The sequence below is a fragment of the Manis javanica genome, chromosome 15, assembly GCF_040802235.1.
Source record: "Manis javanica isolate MJ-LG chromosome 15, MJ_LKY, whole genome shotgun sequence".
NCBI classification, from domain to species: Eukaryota; Metazoa; Chordata; class Mammalia; order Pholidota; family Manidae; genus Manis; species Manis javanica.
The window spans coordinates 1,959,818-1,979,673 of record NC_133170.1 but is presented as its reverse complement, the minus strand read 5'-3'; the positions used below and the strand labels follow the sequence as shown (position 1 = coordinate 1,979,673).

The window sequence follows — 19,856 nt, the reverse complement described above, 5'->3', positions numbered from 1 at the left end:
GTTTCCTGGCCGGTGGGCAATGACATGCTGGCAGCCCTCGCCTCTAAACTGCGTACGCCTTGCCCTGAGCTCCTGCTTACCAGAGCGAGCAGACACCATCATGCTGCTGATTTTTCAGACTAAGTTTTCTATCACTACACTTTAAAGAAGTCCCAAGGTTTACGGGGGTCCTGCAAACAAACCTTTCAGCCTGTTCCCCTGTCCCCACCTTTCCTCCTGCTGCTTGAGTGAGGGTCTCTGCAGCCTCTTTAGCACCGTGGGGCCATCTAGATAGTGGCTTGGGGGCTTCCTAGGGGAAATCTGAAACCGGTCCCCATACATAGAGGGCAAGGAGAGATCAGAGGAAGAGGCGGCCCAGGCTGCCTGGTGGGCGCAGGTGTGCCAAGCAAGGGGGCTCGCAGACCAGGCTTGTCTTGGGAGGTCACAAGACGAGTGGATCTCAGCACCCACCTGCCAGAATTTTAAAAGTTTATACAGCGGCCTTAACTGGGCTCAGTCACTTATCCTGTCCAGATGGTCTCATCAACACATTGCTTGCTCATGGCTGCATCCTTGAAAATGGCTCCCACTGTGGGAATGGTGGGCAAAACATCCATTCCTAGGACAGAAGGGGTGAGAAGTCTTTATTGTCCAAGTCCAGCTTGGGGGGCACCTGGCAGTCACATCCCCTGGATGACCTCCCCCGACAGATGGCTGGGGTCCTACCCAGGTCACTGCGCTCCTAATGGAGGCGGGTGGCGGTCCTACAAGCTCATTCCCCTGGGACCAGCTCTGTCCCCTTACCTGACTCCCAACGCCGTGACCCTTGACACTTCTTCAGTCATCACCAGCATCCCTGACCCAACCCCAGGTGGGGTTCTGCCTCCTTGGAGGCCTAGAGCTCTGCATTCTCTCTGAATGAGAAGCCCATACTCTATCCAGGTGCCCTGCTTTAACCGCTGCCCAGGATTAGGGCTGCCCCTGCCTCTGCCTGGAAGCACAGACACTTCTCCTCTGAGACTGTTTAGTTCCTCCTTGTGAGAATCACACATGAACAAATGGGCCCAGAACTCAGGATAAAAGTCTCGCTGTGAGGTGGGAAGGAAATGATCCATTCCATTTTTTGCTGATGAGAACACAACAGCAAACACCAGGAAGCCGAGTACTTGCTTCATAATTCTCCCTGGTACACTTGTCTGTTTCTATTTTCCACAACACATGCGGGCTCATTATTTATTTTTAATATGCTTTTGGAAAATTAATCCTGTTAGAATTTAGTGACATCTTAGTGGCCCCAAACCTACTGGATTTCCAGGAAAGATTCTGTGGTTCTAGGCCGTTTCTGTTGACTTTAACCCACATTCACAGCAGTCAGCCCCTGAGTCCTCCATCCCTCACCTCCAACTCCCGCACGGGCCTGAGTACTACCGTGATTCTCCTATTGTTCTAATATTTATTTTCCATATCAAATGTTGTCATCTATACAGTTTAAGAGAGATTTTATTAATAAATATACACTCAGATTTACAAATACATCTATGATTAGAATTAAAGCCATCTGTGACCTTGTCAGAACTGTACCCCTCTTAAGTGATGTCTTTTATTTCTGTTGACCCACAAGGACTGTTTTTACTAGGCTATTTCCTGAAACTTCTCTAAAGGAAAGTGTTATGAAATTCAGAATTCTGTGACCTGTAGGAAAGGGAGCATATCATTTGTTGTCTAACCCAGTGCACTTGAAGGAAGGGGGCCCCTCATGGTGCCAGCATTACAGTTGCAAGTTGCTGTTGTCCCAGGCAAACCACACGGATGCTTACACTGGGGGGTACAGATGGTGCATTTTCGTGTGACCTCATCAGGTGATTCCGAGCTTCTTGGTTTGATTAGAACACATGGGACTGGAGAGAGCAGGGAGCTGCTGGCAGCCTGTGTGTCCCTGTCCAGCGTTAAGATGGACACTCTGTGAGTTAACCTTGAAGATGCTTATGTGAAATTTTTATAATGTGATTGACTCAACATTCGTGTCACGCCAGTTCTGACCTTAATAAATTGCAGCATTTCTATTGTGCATTTCAAGTGAATTTCAAGCTGCATTAATCTGCCATTTTGTTCTAATGAGTCTAATGGCTGAAATTAGTGTGACAGGCAATGAGTTTGGCAATGACAGCAGAAATAGTACTGTCACATTTCTCTTTTTACCAACTTGGTATTATTTCAGTGTACAGTTAACTCACTGTTTTATTTGCAAAACGCTCTGAAGTTGCTGGCATTATTATTTGACTTCTAAAGAACAACTTGGTGATTTTTTTTTTTGACACATGCATATGTTAAGAAGGAAATTTAAATTTAAATTTTCAAGGAACTCTAGTTGCTGGTCTTTGCAGTTCTTCCACATAAAGTGCTGAACTAAATAAATAAGTCTTGGATTGAAGCTGAAAGGGCTTCCTGCAAAGGGAACCTTGAGCAAGTGAAGTGGGGCGGGGAAATGGGACAGGGGTCATGCTATTATAAAACCTAGTTGGCCTGTGACAAAGATCCAGCTTATTCTTTAACTTAATCTCTAGGCTGTTCTTCTTCTTCTTCCAGCCTCTTAATCAATTAAGTGGGCTCAATTTATAATCAGGAGACTTTGAAGTGCAAATGAACCTATGTTGATAAAGGATGCCAGTATCCAGAGCACCACAGTCACCTAAGTAACCCTATTCTTCCAGACAAAACTTCAAAGGAAATTATGAATCACCTGTACACATCCTGCCTTATGCTGACCCCTACCCAAAAGACCCTATAAAACCCCAAACCCTTAAGCACATCTCCTCTCTGAGGTTGCCCGCACTCCTCTCTCTTTGAGTGTGTACTTTTTAAATAAAGCCTTCTCACCACTCATCTTATTGCGTTTTGTCTCTGAGCTCTTCCGGTGCTGAGTGTCTTTATCACTTTGCTATTTGATTCTATTTCCCACACTTACGCACAAGTCTTCACTCTGTGTCTGTTCTCCAAATAAGTAGGGAGGGGCTACCGAGAGCTCTGATTTGGGCTTGCAAGTTCCCATTGCCTGGGTGACTTGGGCAGGACTGCAGCTGTACCATCATGCTCTTCAGTGGGCTGCCCCCAAATCTCCTGTCTTTGCCTTTGGGAAGTTCTCAGAACGTATGTAATCTCACTCCATCCAGGGTTCTGCGGCTCCCCCAAATCCTGGAGTGGTAGGGCCTTAGCTCCATTCCATGCAGACTAATCAGACACGGGATGCCAGGTGACCCTGGCTTCGGGAGTTGGCAGGGGACCTGCCCTGTGCCAAGCAGGAGTTCAGTGAGCTTCCCTTTCCCACCTTTGCCCTTCCATGCTCTCTGCTGCCTGCAGGGCTGCTGCCATCCACTGCCACGCTCGCTTTAATGAATTCCTTCCTTCCCTACACTCCTCTGACCTGCTCAAGAATTCTCTATCAGAGTCAAGAACCGTCCCCTGTCCAGGCTGAGGTTTCTGTCCAGGCTGAGGTTTCACCTGGTGCACAAGGAGAGACCTCCCCAGACGCAGCTGCCCAACAGCACAGGGTAGCCCATGAGTCTAAAATAAGGTCACATTCTCGTTATACCCAAATGATGACAGACTTCAGATCCTTCCTGCCTTGCCCAGAGCTCTCTCTCCTGCACCTAGAAGCTTAGCTGGCATGTTGTAAACACACATTAAATATTTGTCCAATCAATAAAGAATATTTTTTACAGTTTGCTGTAAGATATCATGGCACGTGTTTTTTTTATTCTCAAGCATTCTGTGCTTAGTATCTTTTTATAATATTGTGTGGAGAACCTCCTGGCTTTCTGCAATTATTGATTCAATTAGTCAGCAATTCTAGAAGGTTATACTTAGCAGGCTGATATCATTTGCTTCAGTTGAGTTTTCCACCTTCTTCTTTTACTTCTAATTCACATTCCCCCTGACTTTCAGATTTTCCCTTTACTTCTCTTGTATGGGACAAGAAAACAGATGATGTAACCAAATCTCCTTTTCTTTGTTCCATTTAACGTTTTAGCTGTGCTCACATTTCTGTCAGCCTGGTTTCCAAATGCAATCTAAAGTGCTGTTGTGATGTAAGTGAGCTAACAGTGGAAAATTCAGGAGTCAAATCTTAAAAGATTATTTCTTCCTATACTCAGTGATCTATGTGAGAGCTACTGTCTGTCCCTAGAGATAATTTCCACATGGAACTGTGTATTTCTATGTATATTTTATATATAAATATGTGTATAAATATAAATATATATATATATATATATTAGATTTGTCACCATGAATAAAAACTGAATTTTTCTCTAGTGAGGAGATTCTCTTGGAGGGTTTTAGGCCTGCCTGTGTTACTCGCAGCTCCTGCGTGTGCCTCCTCGGCATCACCTAAGACACTTCTTCAGGAAGGGAGGCACATGTGACCGTCCATCACAGGAGAGGCCTCGGTGACGTCTGCTCCTTTTTTCTCACTCCTGTGGTTTCCCATCTTCCTCCCCGTCCAGGATACCAGTGTCCTCAGTTCTTCCTCCACCATGGATTGGAGCGTTCCTTTGGGCTAATTCTGACATTAGTTGTTTTTATTTTAGCGTTCATCCTGGCACATTTTTTCCTCTTTGAATATTTGCATTTTAACATTCTTTCTCACTTCAGCATTTATCTTTGTACCCGTAGTTGTAGGCATCAGGGTGGGAAGTCTCGCTTGCTGGGGCTCCACCAAGCTTCACAGTGAAGGTACATGCCTCCCGCCTTCACCTCTGCCCCTCCAGGCCACACCCGGGGCCACGCCTGCGCGGCACAGACAGTTCCAGCTAAGAGCAAGGCTGAGTCCTTTGTCTCTGACGACAGAGACTTTGTTTTTCCTTTTAAGTTCTCATGTGCCTTTAACAATTGGATCTTCCTGTAAGTGAGGTCTGTCTTGATGTCACCATCTGGGCTGTCAGGGAGAAATGGGTCTAGGGGAGCAAGAAGGAATCATGCAATTTGTGCAATATCTTTACCATTTGCCTTCAGTAATTTCAGTATAAATGAACCAAAAACATTTGTGAAATAGGAAATAGCAGGTCCGAGTGTTCTAATTCATCTTGTTCTCACATTAGTGTTACGAGTGACCTCTGTGCTGACTTCTCATTCAGCATTACTGGTTCTAGGGTGGTACGGGGTTTGTTTTGGACTTTGTCCATGAACAGTTATTTATAGAAGAGCAGAAAGGACATTACATAGTGGCTTCGCCCTTAAGGCAGCAGTTCTATGGCAAAGACCTGAGAATATAGCAAGATAATAGAGATTCGCTAAAATAAAAGCAAGGATGTATACATTCTGAGTTTGATGTACTCTGATCTCTAATATATTCATATTGCAGGTCAGTTGCTCCGGTTAAAAATGTTCCGAGAGGACCACGGGTCGTGGATGACAATGTTCTTCAGCACAATTCTCTTTCTCTTCATATTTTCTCATATATACAACACGATCCTTCTAATGGATGGGAGCATGGGGTAGGTTATGTTTCCCCTTTCTCCTGTGGTGGGTGTTATGTCTGAAACTCGTAAGAATTCGAAGAGAATTTTTTAGTTTGTAGTAGTTCAAGTCTCCTCTGCAAATATCCTACCCTGAACGGGTATAATCTGAGCATTTTTCTTAAGATATTTGGAGTCTTTCCTCCAAGAAGCTCCTAGCACCTTACAATGCTCACATTGTGTTCCTTACTCCCTAGGACTTCTGTGTGGGCTAGTGTGAGGCCAGGGACTAATGTCATTTTAGGGACAGAGTATGAGAACCAGTGAGAACTCACTGACTTATTTATACTCACATGGTTGGTAGAGCCGGGCTAAGAAGGTCCCCAGACCCGCCGTTCCGGCGCTCTGCATGCCTGGCTAAATAAAAGTGCTCCTTATTGGTGGCATTTTTTATTTAACTCTCTTGCCAGTTCCAACAGAGAGACCTTTGTTAGAAATGGGTCGTTTTAAAAGTGGGCCACCCTGTATTAGATCCAGGGTTGTGATCTCTACTGATCAAGTCACCATGGCATGAAGATGTGCTAACAAGTAGATTGTAGATTCTCTTACATTTTCTCCAGTTCCAAGTTTCCTTCTAGTGTGTGTTAAGGGCAGAATACAAGGATAGTGGCTCAGCCTACAGCACTAAGAATTAATTCTGATAGTAGTAAACCACTTTAAATGTTTGTGGGGTACTGAGCGGGTTCCTAAGGAAGGTTTTGGTCTATCCTCTCCAACGGACTGGGAAGTTAGGGTGATACCCTTTTCTTCTGCATGGAGGCCGACCGGGCAAGATTGTCAGCCAGTTCTGTAGCGGAAGTGTTTTGATGTTGGGTGTGGTTTTAGCCGCTACTGTTCAGAGCTGAGAGGGGCAACTCAGTTAAACTTAGATTGTTTTTTTCTCACCATTGAAAGAGATGAATAGTAAACGAACATCAAGTATTTCACAAAGTTTACTAAAGTATAATTTAGCCCATACGAACAAGTGGTAAATTCATGAATGTGATTTTAGATCAAATGTTCAGGCTTTAGGAAGTTATTAAAATGCTTTATCTGTAATTATTCCTTGGGCCTCAAATGGTGCTATTAATACTGGGTCTACTTTTAAATGGTGGGGTTTCCAGCGCCTACCCATGGCTGGCGGGAATAAGCTCAGCCCTGGAGCGGTGTCTGTGATGGCAGAGCGGGTCTGCAGCAGCTCTCGGAGTCAGCCGGAGAGGCACTGCGCACGCTCGGCAGGGATCACAGGGGAAGGGACGCATTTCTTAAGCTACTGTTGAAAATAATACGTTCAATGACACATAAACACCCTTTGCTTAGAAGCTGGCTTCTCGTCTAGTCCTGTTTGCTTGTTTTGCGTTGCATGGAGCTAGCAGGGTCTCTGTTAACCAGAAGCTCTTATTCTGAGGAAAGAAGTAGATTTAAAGTGATGAATTACATGCAGTGATGCCCTGGCATATTGGAGAGCACTCAGCTAATAATAAAATGGACTTTTAAAATTGAAGTATTGTCGATACACAATATTGTATCGTTGCAAGTGTGCAACATAATGATTCAACACCTATCTGCATTATTAAATGCTCACCCCCACCGGTGTGGCCACTGTCTGCCAACAGAGATTAATGACTGATCTTCAAGAGAGCTTGTCGCTGCTGAATACTTAGTACCAGACTCGAATTGTCTCAATTAAACTTCAACGTGACCCCACGCAATAGGCATTTTTATTACCTCCAATTTACAGATGAAGGAACCGAGGACCAGAGAGAGTTCCTCCCTTGCCTAAGGTTCCGTTATAATGAAACCTCTACTTTGCACAATAACAGGAATAGCTGAGCCAGTAAGTAATGGGCTCTCGTGACGCAGCCCGCGGTCAGGCTGGCACGGGTGGGACTGGCGGCTGCTCCTGTTGCCGGGTCACACTGTTGCTCTGTATTTTGTATCATTCAAGCTGAATTTGGAACTTGAAAGAAATGGGAGATGTGTACAAGAAACAAGAGTTTGTCTAGAATGTGTACGTGTCTATCTGAATGAAACTTGAAGGTGATTAATTTTCTTCTCAGACTCAGCGCAACATCCCGTGTTCTCACGTCACTCTTGAATTCTTCACCGAATGCCTCGTCTTTGTTGGAAAGGCAATTCCCCGAGAGGATAGCTTAATGGTGCCTCTTAAAAAAAAAAAAAATCCAAAGCAAGGGAAGAATGGTTTAGTTCTACAGATAAAAATAATTTAATTGCCATTCATATGTTACCAAACTTTTATGACACACAGCATCGGACTGGTGAGCAAATGGTAGGAATGTAAACTAGGGGGAAAATCAGCTCTTAGAGCAAATGGATATAAATTTGTTTTTGGGGTGTTCCAGGAGACACCGTGTCATCAGGGGCACTGCCTGGGGGGCAGGAATGGTGGAGTCTGAGGGGTGCAGAAGGACAGCGGGCACACGGGCCCCGGATGGACTGGGTCTCGCGTCAGAGGATGCAGGTGGCAGAGACGGGGATCCCAGTGTGTCCCGGCGTGCGGTCTCTCTAGGAGTACTGGTCTACAACCGTTCTGAAAAGGGTCTCAAAGACTTTCCATGATGGCTAGACCTGTGTGCATGCATTTTAGAACCCCTTTCAAGCCAGAAACCTTCAGGCCTTCAGTGTGTTGGTTTAGGGTTTCAGAAAGGAAGAAAGGAGTTTCCCTAGAATGATTCCTTCCTCCCCCCACCCCCACCCAATTTTAGGATGGGGTGTAAATCAGGGCTTAGCCAGAGTCCCATGGTCCCATGTCACAAAGAACACAACCCCTAGGTTTGTCTGGCCGGACCATGACGAGTCTTAGCCAGAACTGACCCAGTTGGAGTTAGCGTGCCTGCCCGTGGCACTTGCCTGGCGGCGGGTTCCCGGCACTGACCGTACCGCCTCCCTGGCCGTGGGGAGCCAGGCGGAAAGGTGGTCAGACGGAGAAGGAAGGGGGTCAGTTAGCTGGCTGGGCCGAAAGGGATCAGGGCTCAGACAATCCCATTTTCCCCAACCAAGTCCCTCCCACTTTGATTCTCTTTGCACCTCCATACCTCCCACCACCAAAATGCTGCCTATTGTAACTTCTTTTATCCTTTTAGCCAAAATGAGACTAAATTCATCTTTCCATAAATATTTGAAGTTGTAGGTGAGGATTCTGCTGCAGAGAAGGTTTTGATCCTGGGAAGAATTTTATATCTAGACCTTCCGTAAACAGCTCCTTTTCACATGGTGGTGGACCAGGCAGCCCGAAGCCACTCCTGCTACAAAATCCTTAGAAAAGCTGGAAAATATAATGGAAATTTACTGAGTGGAAGCCGAGCAGCCGGACGGGGCTGAGGAGTTTTTAGTGTTTGTTTACTCGGAACCCTTTTGACATTGTCTTTCTGAAGAACTTTGTCGTGGAGTTTTCATGGCATCCATACTGTAAAGCCCTGATTTAGGAAAGGCTTGCCCGGTCTTTTCAAATATCCCAGTTTCTCAGAGTAACAGAAGTGTGAAGTCTCAGGAATGAGATGGGGCAGAGCGAGGCGTGCAATGGGGTTGTGATGAAAGGATTCCAAAAAGCGCCACTTGGTGGCAGCAAAGGGCATGTTTTGAGCACCGACCGCCTGGCCTGCAGGCTCTGTAATAAGTATTATTTTGTGCTGTGCTTCCCCCCCTTTATGTTCTTAGCAGGTTTCAATAATATGTAGAGACAGGTGTATGGACACATATGCATATCTGTACGTTTGTGGACTTACTCCAGAATTACAAAGATGAATACTGTAATTTGCACGGAGGAAATGAGACACCGGCAGACTGACGAAAGTTCCTCCATGAGCTGAACGCGTTTCCGCAGGCCGCCCACCGTGTGGGGCGGGACATGAAGACGCCGAGGCTTGTCTGGGCTTAATGACCAAGAAAAGCTTCATTCGTCCTGATCCAAAGCTTTTCCAGAGAAGTGTTACAGGTTCTAACTAGTACATCACCGCGCGTTCGGTATTGCAGAGACACAAACTGAGAAATAAGACAGTGATTCATGCAATTTTGAAAATAAGTATTTGCTTTCATAGTCATATTCAGGACCTGAAGAAAATGAAGGGAAGAATTAAGTGGGGGGTATGACGAAAATGGAGTAGACGCGGCCTGTCCCCTCTGTCCCCTTCCTGATGGTCTTCATGAGAACCGGCGTCGAGCAGTCAGTCGGTGAGCTGACGCCGTGCGGGGGCTGGTCTAGAGGAAGTGGCCAGAGGGGACGTTTGAAATGGACCCTTTCCTGAAATCTAACAGGCATGGCTTGGGTGTATCGAGGGGGGCAGCAAAAGCAAGCAGAGATAAATAGGAAAAAAAAAAACCCGCAGGAAAAAACAAACAATAAATAGGAAAACCAAACAAGTGAGAGACGGTCGTGGACTTGGCTGTGCCTGGAGGCGGCTGCTGCGCACCTGCTGCCCTGGGCGCCCCCGTGCCCAGCCGCCCGGCCTCAGCCCGCAGGTTCACCCTCATCTCCTGAAGCGCGACTGATGAGCTGGTCCGCGGCGTGTGCACGCGCCGCACTGGAAAAGATTCTCCGATTCGCAGCCTCAGTCCCTGCTGCCAGAGGTATAGGTCTCCGCGCATTATTTCCCTTTACCAGAAAAAAATTCAGGGCGAAATTTCACTCCAGGCAGCGCTCCCTTCTTTACAAAGTTCAGCGTATTTCAGGCCTTCCCTGATGCTTTCAGACCCTCACTCACACTGTCTTCCTAGAAGTGGGACCCCTGGTGCGTCTTTTTACTGTTAAGAACCTGAACTTCACCTGCTGTTGCTCGTCAAGGGCCAAAGTGCTTGACACGCCCCCTGTTGTTCACTCTGATGGTTTCCTTCCAAGGATGGAGTGTGCGTTTGTTTCTCTGTTTTTAAAGAGCTAAATTTATTTTGGTAAATAGCAAGGAAGAATTGAACTACTCTTCAGTAATGTCAAACTGTACAGTTTTGCATGACTTAAAGTGACAAAATTATTCAAGTACAAAGCTATCAATTAAAAGTATAGTGGATGAAAAGAGAGGCAGGCTGTTCTTTTCAGAAGGATGGGCAGGTCGGGAAGGTTGAAGGGTGGAGGCCCCGGGCAGGGCTCAGGAGCTGGGGTGGACAGAGGGCTTCACGCTGCACTGGTAAAGCTCGCAGGCACGTGAGTCCACAGCTGAAGAGCTTGGCCGGCCGCTGGAACAAGGCTGAATGCAAATTCTGCTGGAGTGGTGCTTTAAATAATTTGTTGGCTTCACTCTTAATTAGGCTAAACATTGACTTGCTTGTATGATTAATTCACAATAATAGCACAACTAATTACTGAGGCTCAGTAAGGGGCAGAGCTCACTGCTGAGAGGGGCCGCTGAGAGGAAAAGCCGAGCATGGAAATGAATGGCTGGGTCTGGTCAGGAGGGCTGGCGCCGAGGGGCACTGGAGGGGGGGAGGCAGGCTTGGGAGGAGAGAGGGAGAGACTTGTTCCGCCAGAGGCAGCAAGCAGCGGGGTGCAGTGTGACCCCACCGGTCCTGCCTGCCTTGGTATCCACAGAAGGAAGGAAACAGCAGAGCATATCCAAGTTATCCCAGGCCCACTGGTGGGGTCGTCTGAATGGATGAACTTTGAATAAAGCATTAATGAAAAGCATAATCAGCATCGCCACCCTTCCTGCTCTGTGGGAGCACGTCGCTCCGTCCAGCTCGGCCCTGACCAGACAGACTGGACAGGTGCGCCGTGATCACCGTTTATAGCTGCTCATTTCAACTCTCTCTTTAAACAGTTTATCAGCTTGTTACCAGGGAAATTTTTGATCCCGGAATCAGAATACCCAGGATTCAGTCCCATCTTAGCCACGCACTGGCAAAAATAACTCAGCCAAGTCAGTCTCCTCGTTTTACAGATACGGGGTGGTATCAGCATTGCTGCCACCAGCATCGTTGTTGTCATTAACCGGGGGAAGTGCCTGCTTCTGAAGCCGGGAAGCGAGCCGACAGGCGGCCGAACGCCGTGGTTATCCTGAGCTCTGCTTTGTACGGAAGGCGGTGTGATGTAGACATCATGGACTTCGTCCCGGCACCTTAGCAGTGTGGCCCGAAGTGGACTTCACTTTCTGAGCCTCATTGCCTCAAAGTGTAGAATGGGGTAATAGTACCTCTCTTAGGGCTGTTGTGACGGTTAAAGAAAACATTATATGAGAAGCAGTTGGGATGGTGCCCACCATATAATGAGCTCCTGATCAATATCAGTTGCTAGTATGGTGATAAAAAATACATATTTTATTTTCTCAAGTACGTTAGCTCTCAGTAAGTATTAGTTGTTATAATAATAACAATAAGTACTTTGGTCAATAAAATAAAACAATTTACGGCAAAGAACTTATTATTACCATACAATTATAATAGTTATTATCATTTTCATGCAAAATACCCAAATGAATGCCTGGCATGACTTGGCCTTTGATGTATATTAATTTCCTATGCCATAACACATAATTTTAAACATACTTAACATATGGAGTGAAATTAGTGCCTGGACTCCAGGGCACCTGGCTTGAGTGCTGTCCGGATGCATCTTTATGAATGTGCGTAAGCTGTTCCCGATTTAATTTTTCACCAATGAAAAGTAAATACAGAAATCTAATATAATAATTAGGATTCAGAAGAGAAAATCACACATATATGAACTTATTAAATGGTTATATACTAATTTTGACCTTTTTGAAAAGAGGGAGAATTTGATGGAATTGTGGGCGATACGGGAACTGAGATGGCGCTGTCCATGCGCGTGCCCCGTGTGAGCATCCGCTCTCCTGAGACTGAATAACAGTGACTGTCTTTAAGTCCCATCCCGGTACCTTTTTCCCAGCGGTGAACCCGCACGAAATAATTACTTTCCAGACATAGAAAACTGATGTAGAGAATAGCCTGAGGCTTAAGGCTTACCAAAAGTTATATAGTTTAATTTAACAAATTAATGAGACAACCCAGTACCAGCTGAGAAAGTGGCATTTCTGTGGCATTCTCCCATTAGTGATCTATTAATGCCGTGGCTGTTCCTGAGGGATTGGTGACAAACAGTAAAGAGTTTTGTGAGTGAAATGCTTCATCGTTCAGGCACTTCCCGAAGCTGGCGTTTGTATATATGCTCCCGGGCCGCTTGCTTACAACGTCCACAGCCTCTTTCACGCTGTCGCACCAGCTCCGGACCGCACCGTTCCTTATGGTGGAGGTTTTCCTCAAGGACGGATCCACACCAGCACTGGCTGACTTCCCAGTATTTCCGTTCCCCGAAGCCTCTGAGCCCTGGGTAGGCCGACACACGCTTTTTTTCCTAGAGAAGCAAATGTGCATAACATACTTGATTAAATTAGTGTCAAAAAAGACATGGAAGAACAGAATAATCGCAATATTGAAATTCCTTAGAAATGGGGCCCTTAAAGACGGATCCCAATTCAAGTAACATGTTGAATGAACATCTTTCCCTAATTTAAAAATAAACTAACATCCTTTACAGTAAAAGACCAGTAAAATTAAAAAAAAAAATGAAAGAAAGGGCGTATTGGATTTTGACTTATATTTGGTAGTCATAGTTTAATTCTCTCTCCCTAAAAGACGTATTTAAAAGATGAGGGGGATGGTCTCCAGGTATGTTACAGAAGACTTAGCTTCGGGGCCCTTGCAGGCTTGGCTGGGCGGAGGAAGCTTCCCCCTGCGGTTCCTGCTCTGCTTTAGCTCAATCAGGGACGGCTTCCTGGGGTGGGCGCAGCACGGGTTCAAAGCTGGAGCCCCCAGCGGCCTCTGCTGGCTCTTCTCCCTCCGTAAGTGCCGAAGAACAGCGGCCTGTGGCCGTCCTGACCCCAGGGAGCGTGAGGACAGCGTGTGCTCTGCAACGTCTTCCTGTAGTTGTTCCTGATTCGTGACGATCTTTCTGTGGCTCTCGTATTTTATCTTCATGGAGAAATATCGTTTTTGCTCTAGATAAACATGTCTGGGGAGAGCTACATTTTTCTCCATATGTTTCCGAGGTTGAAGCCTTGCAAGGAAGGCAGGCTTCAGGGTCGGGACAGCAGGCCACCCTGGCAGCGTCAGGGGGTTGGGCGAGGCAGTGACTGTCACTGGGCAAATGTCAGCCTTCCAGTGAGCTGCAGGCTTGGGTGGGGCTCCGTTATTAGCTGTCAAATCTGGGCAGGTTGTTTATGTCTTTGAGCCTCAATTTTCGTATCTGTAGGTTGAAAAAAATACCTTTTAGACTTGTTTCGATGAGCACGTGACATGATGGATTTGAAAGTGAGCAGCTGCAGCCCTTTCAGTGATGAGGCTTTGATGCTGTTTATCTTTTTCCCGAGACGTGCTGCCTGACACACTGAAGGGTGGTCACTACTTCAGACTCCACTCAGTGGACGGAGCTGGAACAAGACGGGCCGCCCTTCACAGTGGCACGCACCTCAGGACTTCATGTACTCGCTGCTCCAGGGCCTGACCTCAGAGCTGCCGGGACGACCTTGGGTCCTCTGGTTGTGGTTAGTTCCCCAAACGGTGGGATTGCCGCCCATCAGCTCCTTCAGACGCCTGCTGTTCAGAGGGAGCTGCCAGCCACCCAGCTCGGCTCTTCCCAAGTCAGAACTGTGACCCATTTCCTTATGCCAAATTTTAGTGACTCTCTTGTTTTTAAAGTGGTGAAGTTTGCTTGAGCACTGAGGCAGCTCAGAAGCTAAAAAATACAGTTTTGCATATTTTTTGTCAGCATAAGTATATTAAAGAAGAATTCTCATGGATTATGCCACACTGTGCAAGACTTATTCTTTTGCACAGAAACAGTCTAGTTGTCAGGCAAGGAAAAGAAGGGCTTATTTAATAGAATAAAGTAACTTTTCTATACCCTTCAGTTATTTGACTTGAAGCCACAGTTGGAAGAGAAGAGTTCCCTGCCCGCCTTGTGCTCTGGGAAGATCTGTCTTGTTTTTCATGTGCCACGGAGTGGTGGCATCTCACCATCTTTTCTCATGGGTCTCAGTGTTGAGAGAGGCCTTGACCATACGCCTCTGATGGAGTCTCAACATTTAAGACTTTAAATAAACTTCAGCATGGTAAAATTTGATTTTGTTCAGAGAACTTTCCATGTTATAGGAGAATATTGATATCATTGTTTGTTTAAAATAAAAAGAAAATGTAGCTGGAAATTAACTCATTGAAAAGCAAGTTTTGTGAAGGACTTGCTCTATTTCTGAGTTTTTGATGCTTTAACATATTTTAAAAGAGTGCTTCATGGTTAACACACATTAGATAGGCTGATACCTGAGACGAGAACAGTACAGGTCTCCGCTCCGTTCTGTGGGAAGAACAGAATTTCTGTTCTTATTTCTCTCTGTATTCTTGATCTAATACCTAAGATAAGCAACATTTATGATCTGTCCCTCTATCTTTCCTCTTTCCAGATGTACATTTTTGTTGTCTTTTATTCCAGTTATCATGTATTTAATATAACTCCTAAACTTTGCTACAACATGGAAATAGATATTTTTTAACTAAAAATCACAAAGTAGACAATTAATCTTCCCTTATCTTTATTTCTTCCCCCAGCTTTATTGAGTTACAATCGATAAAAGTTGTACATATTTCACATGTACAATGTGGTGATTTGATATATGTAAACATTGTGAAGTGATTTCTATAATCAAGCTAATTAACATATCCACCATCTCACACAGTTACCTTTTTCTTGTGTGTGTGGTGAGAACATTGAATATCCACCCTCTTAGCAGATTCCAAGCACACAGTGCCACAGATCGTTCCCTGTAGTCACATCAGTACTGCACAGTAGGTCTCTAGACCTTATTCGTCTTGCTTGAAGGCAACTTGTACTCTTTGACCAACATCTCCCCATTTCCCCTTCCCCCAGACCCTGGCAACTGCAGCTCTCCTCTCTGCCTCTATGAATGCCCAACTTTCTGAACTCCACTTATAACTGAGATCATGCAGTATTTATCTCTCTTGGCCTGGCTCACTGCACTCAGCATTACTTCATCCACGCTGTCATGCTACGACAAGATTCCTTCTTTTTTAAAGCTGAATAATATTCCATTGTACATGCACACGCACACACACACAAGTGTATGTAGATACCCAGACACGGGGTTACTGGATCATATAGTAGCTCAATTTCTAATTTTCTGAGGAGCCTCCATACTGCGCCCACAGTGGCCACACCAGTTTGCATTCCCGCCGGCAGCGCTCAGGGGCTCCCTTTTCCCGCATCTTCCCCAATCCCTATTTCTTGTCTTTTTGATGCAGCTGTCTAACAGGCGTGGGGTGGCTTCTCACTGTGGTTTTGACTTGTATTCCCCTGATGGCTAGTGATGTCGAGCATTTTTCTTATGAATCTGTTGACCATTTGTGTTGTCTTGAGATTTATATCCTTAATATTATTCATGTGTCTGTTAATAGTATGGAATGCTAGTGAATAATTTAGCCTCTGGAGTGTTAGTCTTTACTTATGAAAATTTAGGGGCTGTCCAAATCCCAGGAGAGTCCGGATATATCACCAGGGCAGTGCGTATAACCCATCCAAATCAGAGTGCCAATCAGCATTTGCCCTCAAATACTTGACAGCAAATTAATCTGTTGCCACCCTCGAACGCCAGCCTGGAGCCGCCATGTGGCTGCCTCCTGACTCATCTTTGGTGTGACCTACTTCCACACCCGGTTTTCGCCTTCCAAGGTGTCGCCTTAGAATTCCTAACTGGGCTAAGACTGCAGGTGCACTGTTCCTTTTATTAGTTTCAAAATCCTATTTTTATTTTTTATTGTATCAAAGGATACAGCCCAGAAGACAAATTGTATTTGCTAGGGGAAAAATAAAATTAGTTCCACGTGTCCTTGGCTGTACATATTTGTAGTTGCTTTGGGGTCAAGCTCTCTTTTAGATATTCTCTCTGCCACTTTTTTTATAACTCTTTTATTTTAGGCTATAATAATTATAGATAATACTTAACCAAAACCTGACTATTGGCCTGGTGCTGTGTTACATTTCCATATATAACTTTTTACTTAATGCTTGGGAGGATCTTAGGAGGAAGGACCGCTCACAGTGGTCGAGCAGTTTAAGCTGAGCAAGCTGATGTATCAGGCGGCAGAACTCAAACGCAGGCTTTCTGACCGCAGAGAACCTGCCATTTTAGCCACATGGAGTTTTCCCAGCTATAAAGTACAAATGGTAATAACTGCTTTATAGGACAAGTTTGGTGATTAACTAATATGATATGTAAAAAAATGTAGTTTATTTCTTCTTGAAATCAAACTTTATACACCAAAGATCAGCAGACTGTCAGGGCACATCACATTCTGCATTACATAAGGATGCTTTTTGTCAGAAACCCAGTGTCTTCAGGAGAGCGATGCATTGTTGTTTACTGAAGAAAAGCAGAGGATGTTAGGGCTCCTGGATGACCTGAGAAGCACATGTTAAAAAGACCAGTAGCTGGTGATGCCCAACAGTCTGTAGTGGTGGAGACAGGGCCCGAGCCCTGGTCCTGGCCCGTCAGACTACGAGTAGTTTGGACGGCAGCAAAGAAGCAGAGGATATTAGACTCTCCTTAGACCAGGGCGATGGATTGGAAGTGACAAGAGTAAACCTGGAGACAACTTTAAATCTACACTCGGATTCCATCAGAAAAATAAAGGGTATACTCTTAATAGAAGTTTGTTTAGTAAAGCTCTTGAAGTTTTAACTGAAGGAGGCTAAATGGGAATCGCTAGTGTGTTGTGGCTGTTCAAAGAGCTGATGCCACAGTATGAGGCATTGTTTTCCCCAAACAAGGAAATGAATAGCGCTCCCCAGTATCAGACCATCTCCACCACATTTTGGTCCGATCTCAGTCCGTATGCTACAAGGTTCATTGGCCATCTGCTTGCAGTGGGAGGCCAGACCACACTAACAAAGGGTTTTCTGATTATTTTATTTGAGGAACTGTCAAATCTGGGTTTTAGCGTGGGGAATGTTAAGGCTGTCTTTAAGGACTTGAAGAGCGGTCGGATGCAATTAGGAATAGTCTTAATCTGTGTAGTGCCAGAGGACAGAAAAGAGAAGAGACGAATGGGTCACAGCATAGAGAATTAGTTTGGGCTTACTATAAGCAAGAGCTTTTAACTGTTAAAGCCATCTGAAGATAAAGTGACTGTTCTATTGACATAACAGAGTTAATTCTCTGCCAAGCAGCCATGGATAGACCAGTTGTCAGGGGGAGTATCGAAAAGGTGTTTGCTTTGGACAGCTCACTAAAGCTGATGACCTCTTGTGACTCTTCCAAGTCCAGAATTCTTTCATATTAAGGGAAAAAAAAGGAGACGTAACTATTTGCAACAGAGCAAAATATTGCTCATAAAATGAAATCTACAGAAATTACCTTTCAAGAGATACTAACTTTTATTGTATAAGTAAATAAAATTTTCTTTTCATAAGACTGCAAATGTCAGAAAAACCGGATGTTTGTGTCAGCTTAACAAGTCTCCCAGAGTGATACAGTATTGGAAGTCAATGATCATAGTGTCCAGGGTGAGCGGGAATCTGAATGAAAACAAGGTGCACACCTGAGTGTTTAATCACAGGTTCTCATGTCTCCCTCTCCACAAAAGGGGGTGCTGCCAAGCCGACTCAGTCTCCACATTGTGTGACAGGGGCCCTCCTTGCCAGGTTCAGGAAAAATGGGTCCAAGCAATAAACCCGTGCTTTCTGGCCATTTCCCTTCATTAGAAAAACAGTATCTTGGATCAAGCTGTAGTTAAGTCCAGTAGTCCTGTAGTTAGTTACTTATTTTAGGATACTTTTATTTTTGCTTGGTGTCCCTGATTTTGTGAAAATTTCACACCCTGAACTGCTCAGTCACAGGCCTCCCCGTGGCACACTTGGTCATATCCCATGGGGCAGAGCAGGTCAAGGGCAGTGAGGAGAGGACCACCAGGGCAGGGGGCCGGGCGGAGTGGTAAGTCGCCATCGTTTTTACCACCATCGATTGTATGGGTGTGGGTGTGTCTGTTTAGTTAATTTCCTACTTTTTAATTTTTGTTTTTGGTCAATGTAATATGAGCACAGACTCTAAATAAAGAGGGTGGTATGGATAGGAGGGAATCAGCATGCACTGAGAGCTCACGGAGCCTAGGACTTCACATATGTCACCTCATTTAAGTTTGTGACCTGAGGGTGAAAGTACTGAGATGTGGGAAGGGTAAATAACTTGTCTGAGGTCACAGTGAGCAAGTCACTCTCCAGGCTGATGGTCTCAAAAACATTTTAAAAAGTATACAGTGGAAAAATATCAGTAACGGTACACATTAAGGAGAGGTACTATTTCGTAAAATGCATTTATTCTTACGTGTTGGTTCATAATGCATATAATGCATGATAAAATTCTTGCAATGGATAATTTAAAAAAAAAAGCTTCAAAGCTAGCCTGTTGTCCCACAGCCCCCTGTGAGCCTGGGAAACCAGAATACTCATAACCAGGGTCTGTTCAACATGTGCCACTATTTTCTCACTCCCGATTTATCTGCAAGGTGTACCGACTCCCGTATCACACTGACACAGTGTTGTAATCAGGTGCTGAGCACCTGACCTTTTCCACTGCAGTTAATCTCTTTTTATCAGCATCCACCAACATTTCTTTGGGACTTAAAGAAAATCATGACCTTAGGAAAGATTTGATATTCTGGGATGGATGGGAGAGATTCAAACATAAATTTCCCTTATGACAGACCATCTTAGAAACCAACGAAGAGGAAAAGAGGCACAGGAGGAGCTCGGACGCAAGGCTGCGAGTCTGCACGGAAGCATTTGTTACTCGGATTTCCTGTCTGACAGAGGTTCAGGGGAAAGAATTCTGTCACAATCTATTACTATTTCTTGGTTAATCCATTTTTCTTCAATCATGCAAAATGGAATGTTCATTTTAAAAATCAGCCCACATACTGAAATGTCTTCTTTCATTTGCAAAATGGAAGCATTCATTAAATGTTAGAGGAGAAAGGGACTTTTAAGAAAATATCAACAAAATAGGAGTATTTCCAGTGGAAGTTTCTTTGAGCTGAAATAAGTTCCTGTTCCATAGCTTTATTTGAAGCTTCTCCCTTTGAGGTTATTTTCTTCATATTTACCTAACATGAGTAAAGATTGCAAATGAGTAAGTTAGAAATCATTTGATAGAAAACAGTAGGAGGAAAATGTCCACAGATTCCTAGAAATCTTTGCATGCAAAGAATTCACACAGTAGCCTGAAATTCGCAAGAGTGCTTTACAGATTGATTAGAGATTTTTTTTAAAGCGGTCATCTTGTGTGCTGAACAAGTGAAGTGTGAGTTGAAAAGTTATTTTAAAGTCATTTTATTGCAGGGAAAACAGCAGGATTC

At 44.8% G+C, this 19,856-nt stretch overlaps 1 protein-coding gene across 8 annotated transcripts in view; it reads left to right on the top strand.

The window, feature by feature from the left end:
- Positions 1-19,856, top strand: part of TMEM117 (transmembrane protein 117) — a 381,411-nt gene that overhangs the window by 85,584 nt on the left and 275,971 nt on the right. For 7 of the 8 annotated variants that reach the window (XM_073222697.1, XM_073222696.1, XM_073222694.1 and 4 more), the window contains one exon: positions 5,339-5,471. The exons of the other annotated variant lie outside the window; for it this stretch is intronic. In XM_073222697.1, coding sequence (XP_073078798.1) covers positions 5,339-5,471 — 133 coding nt within the window. The remainder of the gene's footprint in view (positions 1-5,338; positions 5,472-19,856) is intronic. 8 annotated transcript variants of the gene reach the window in all.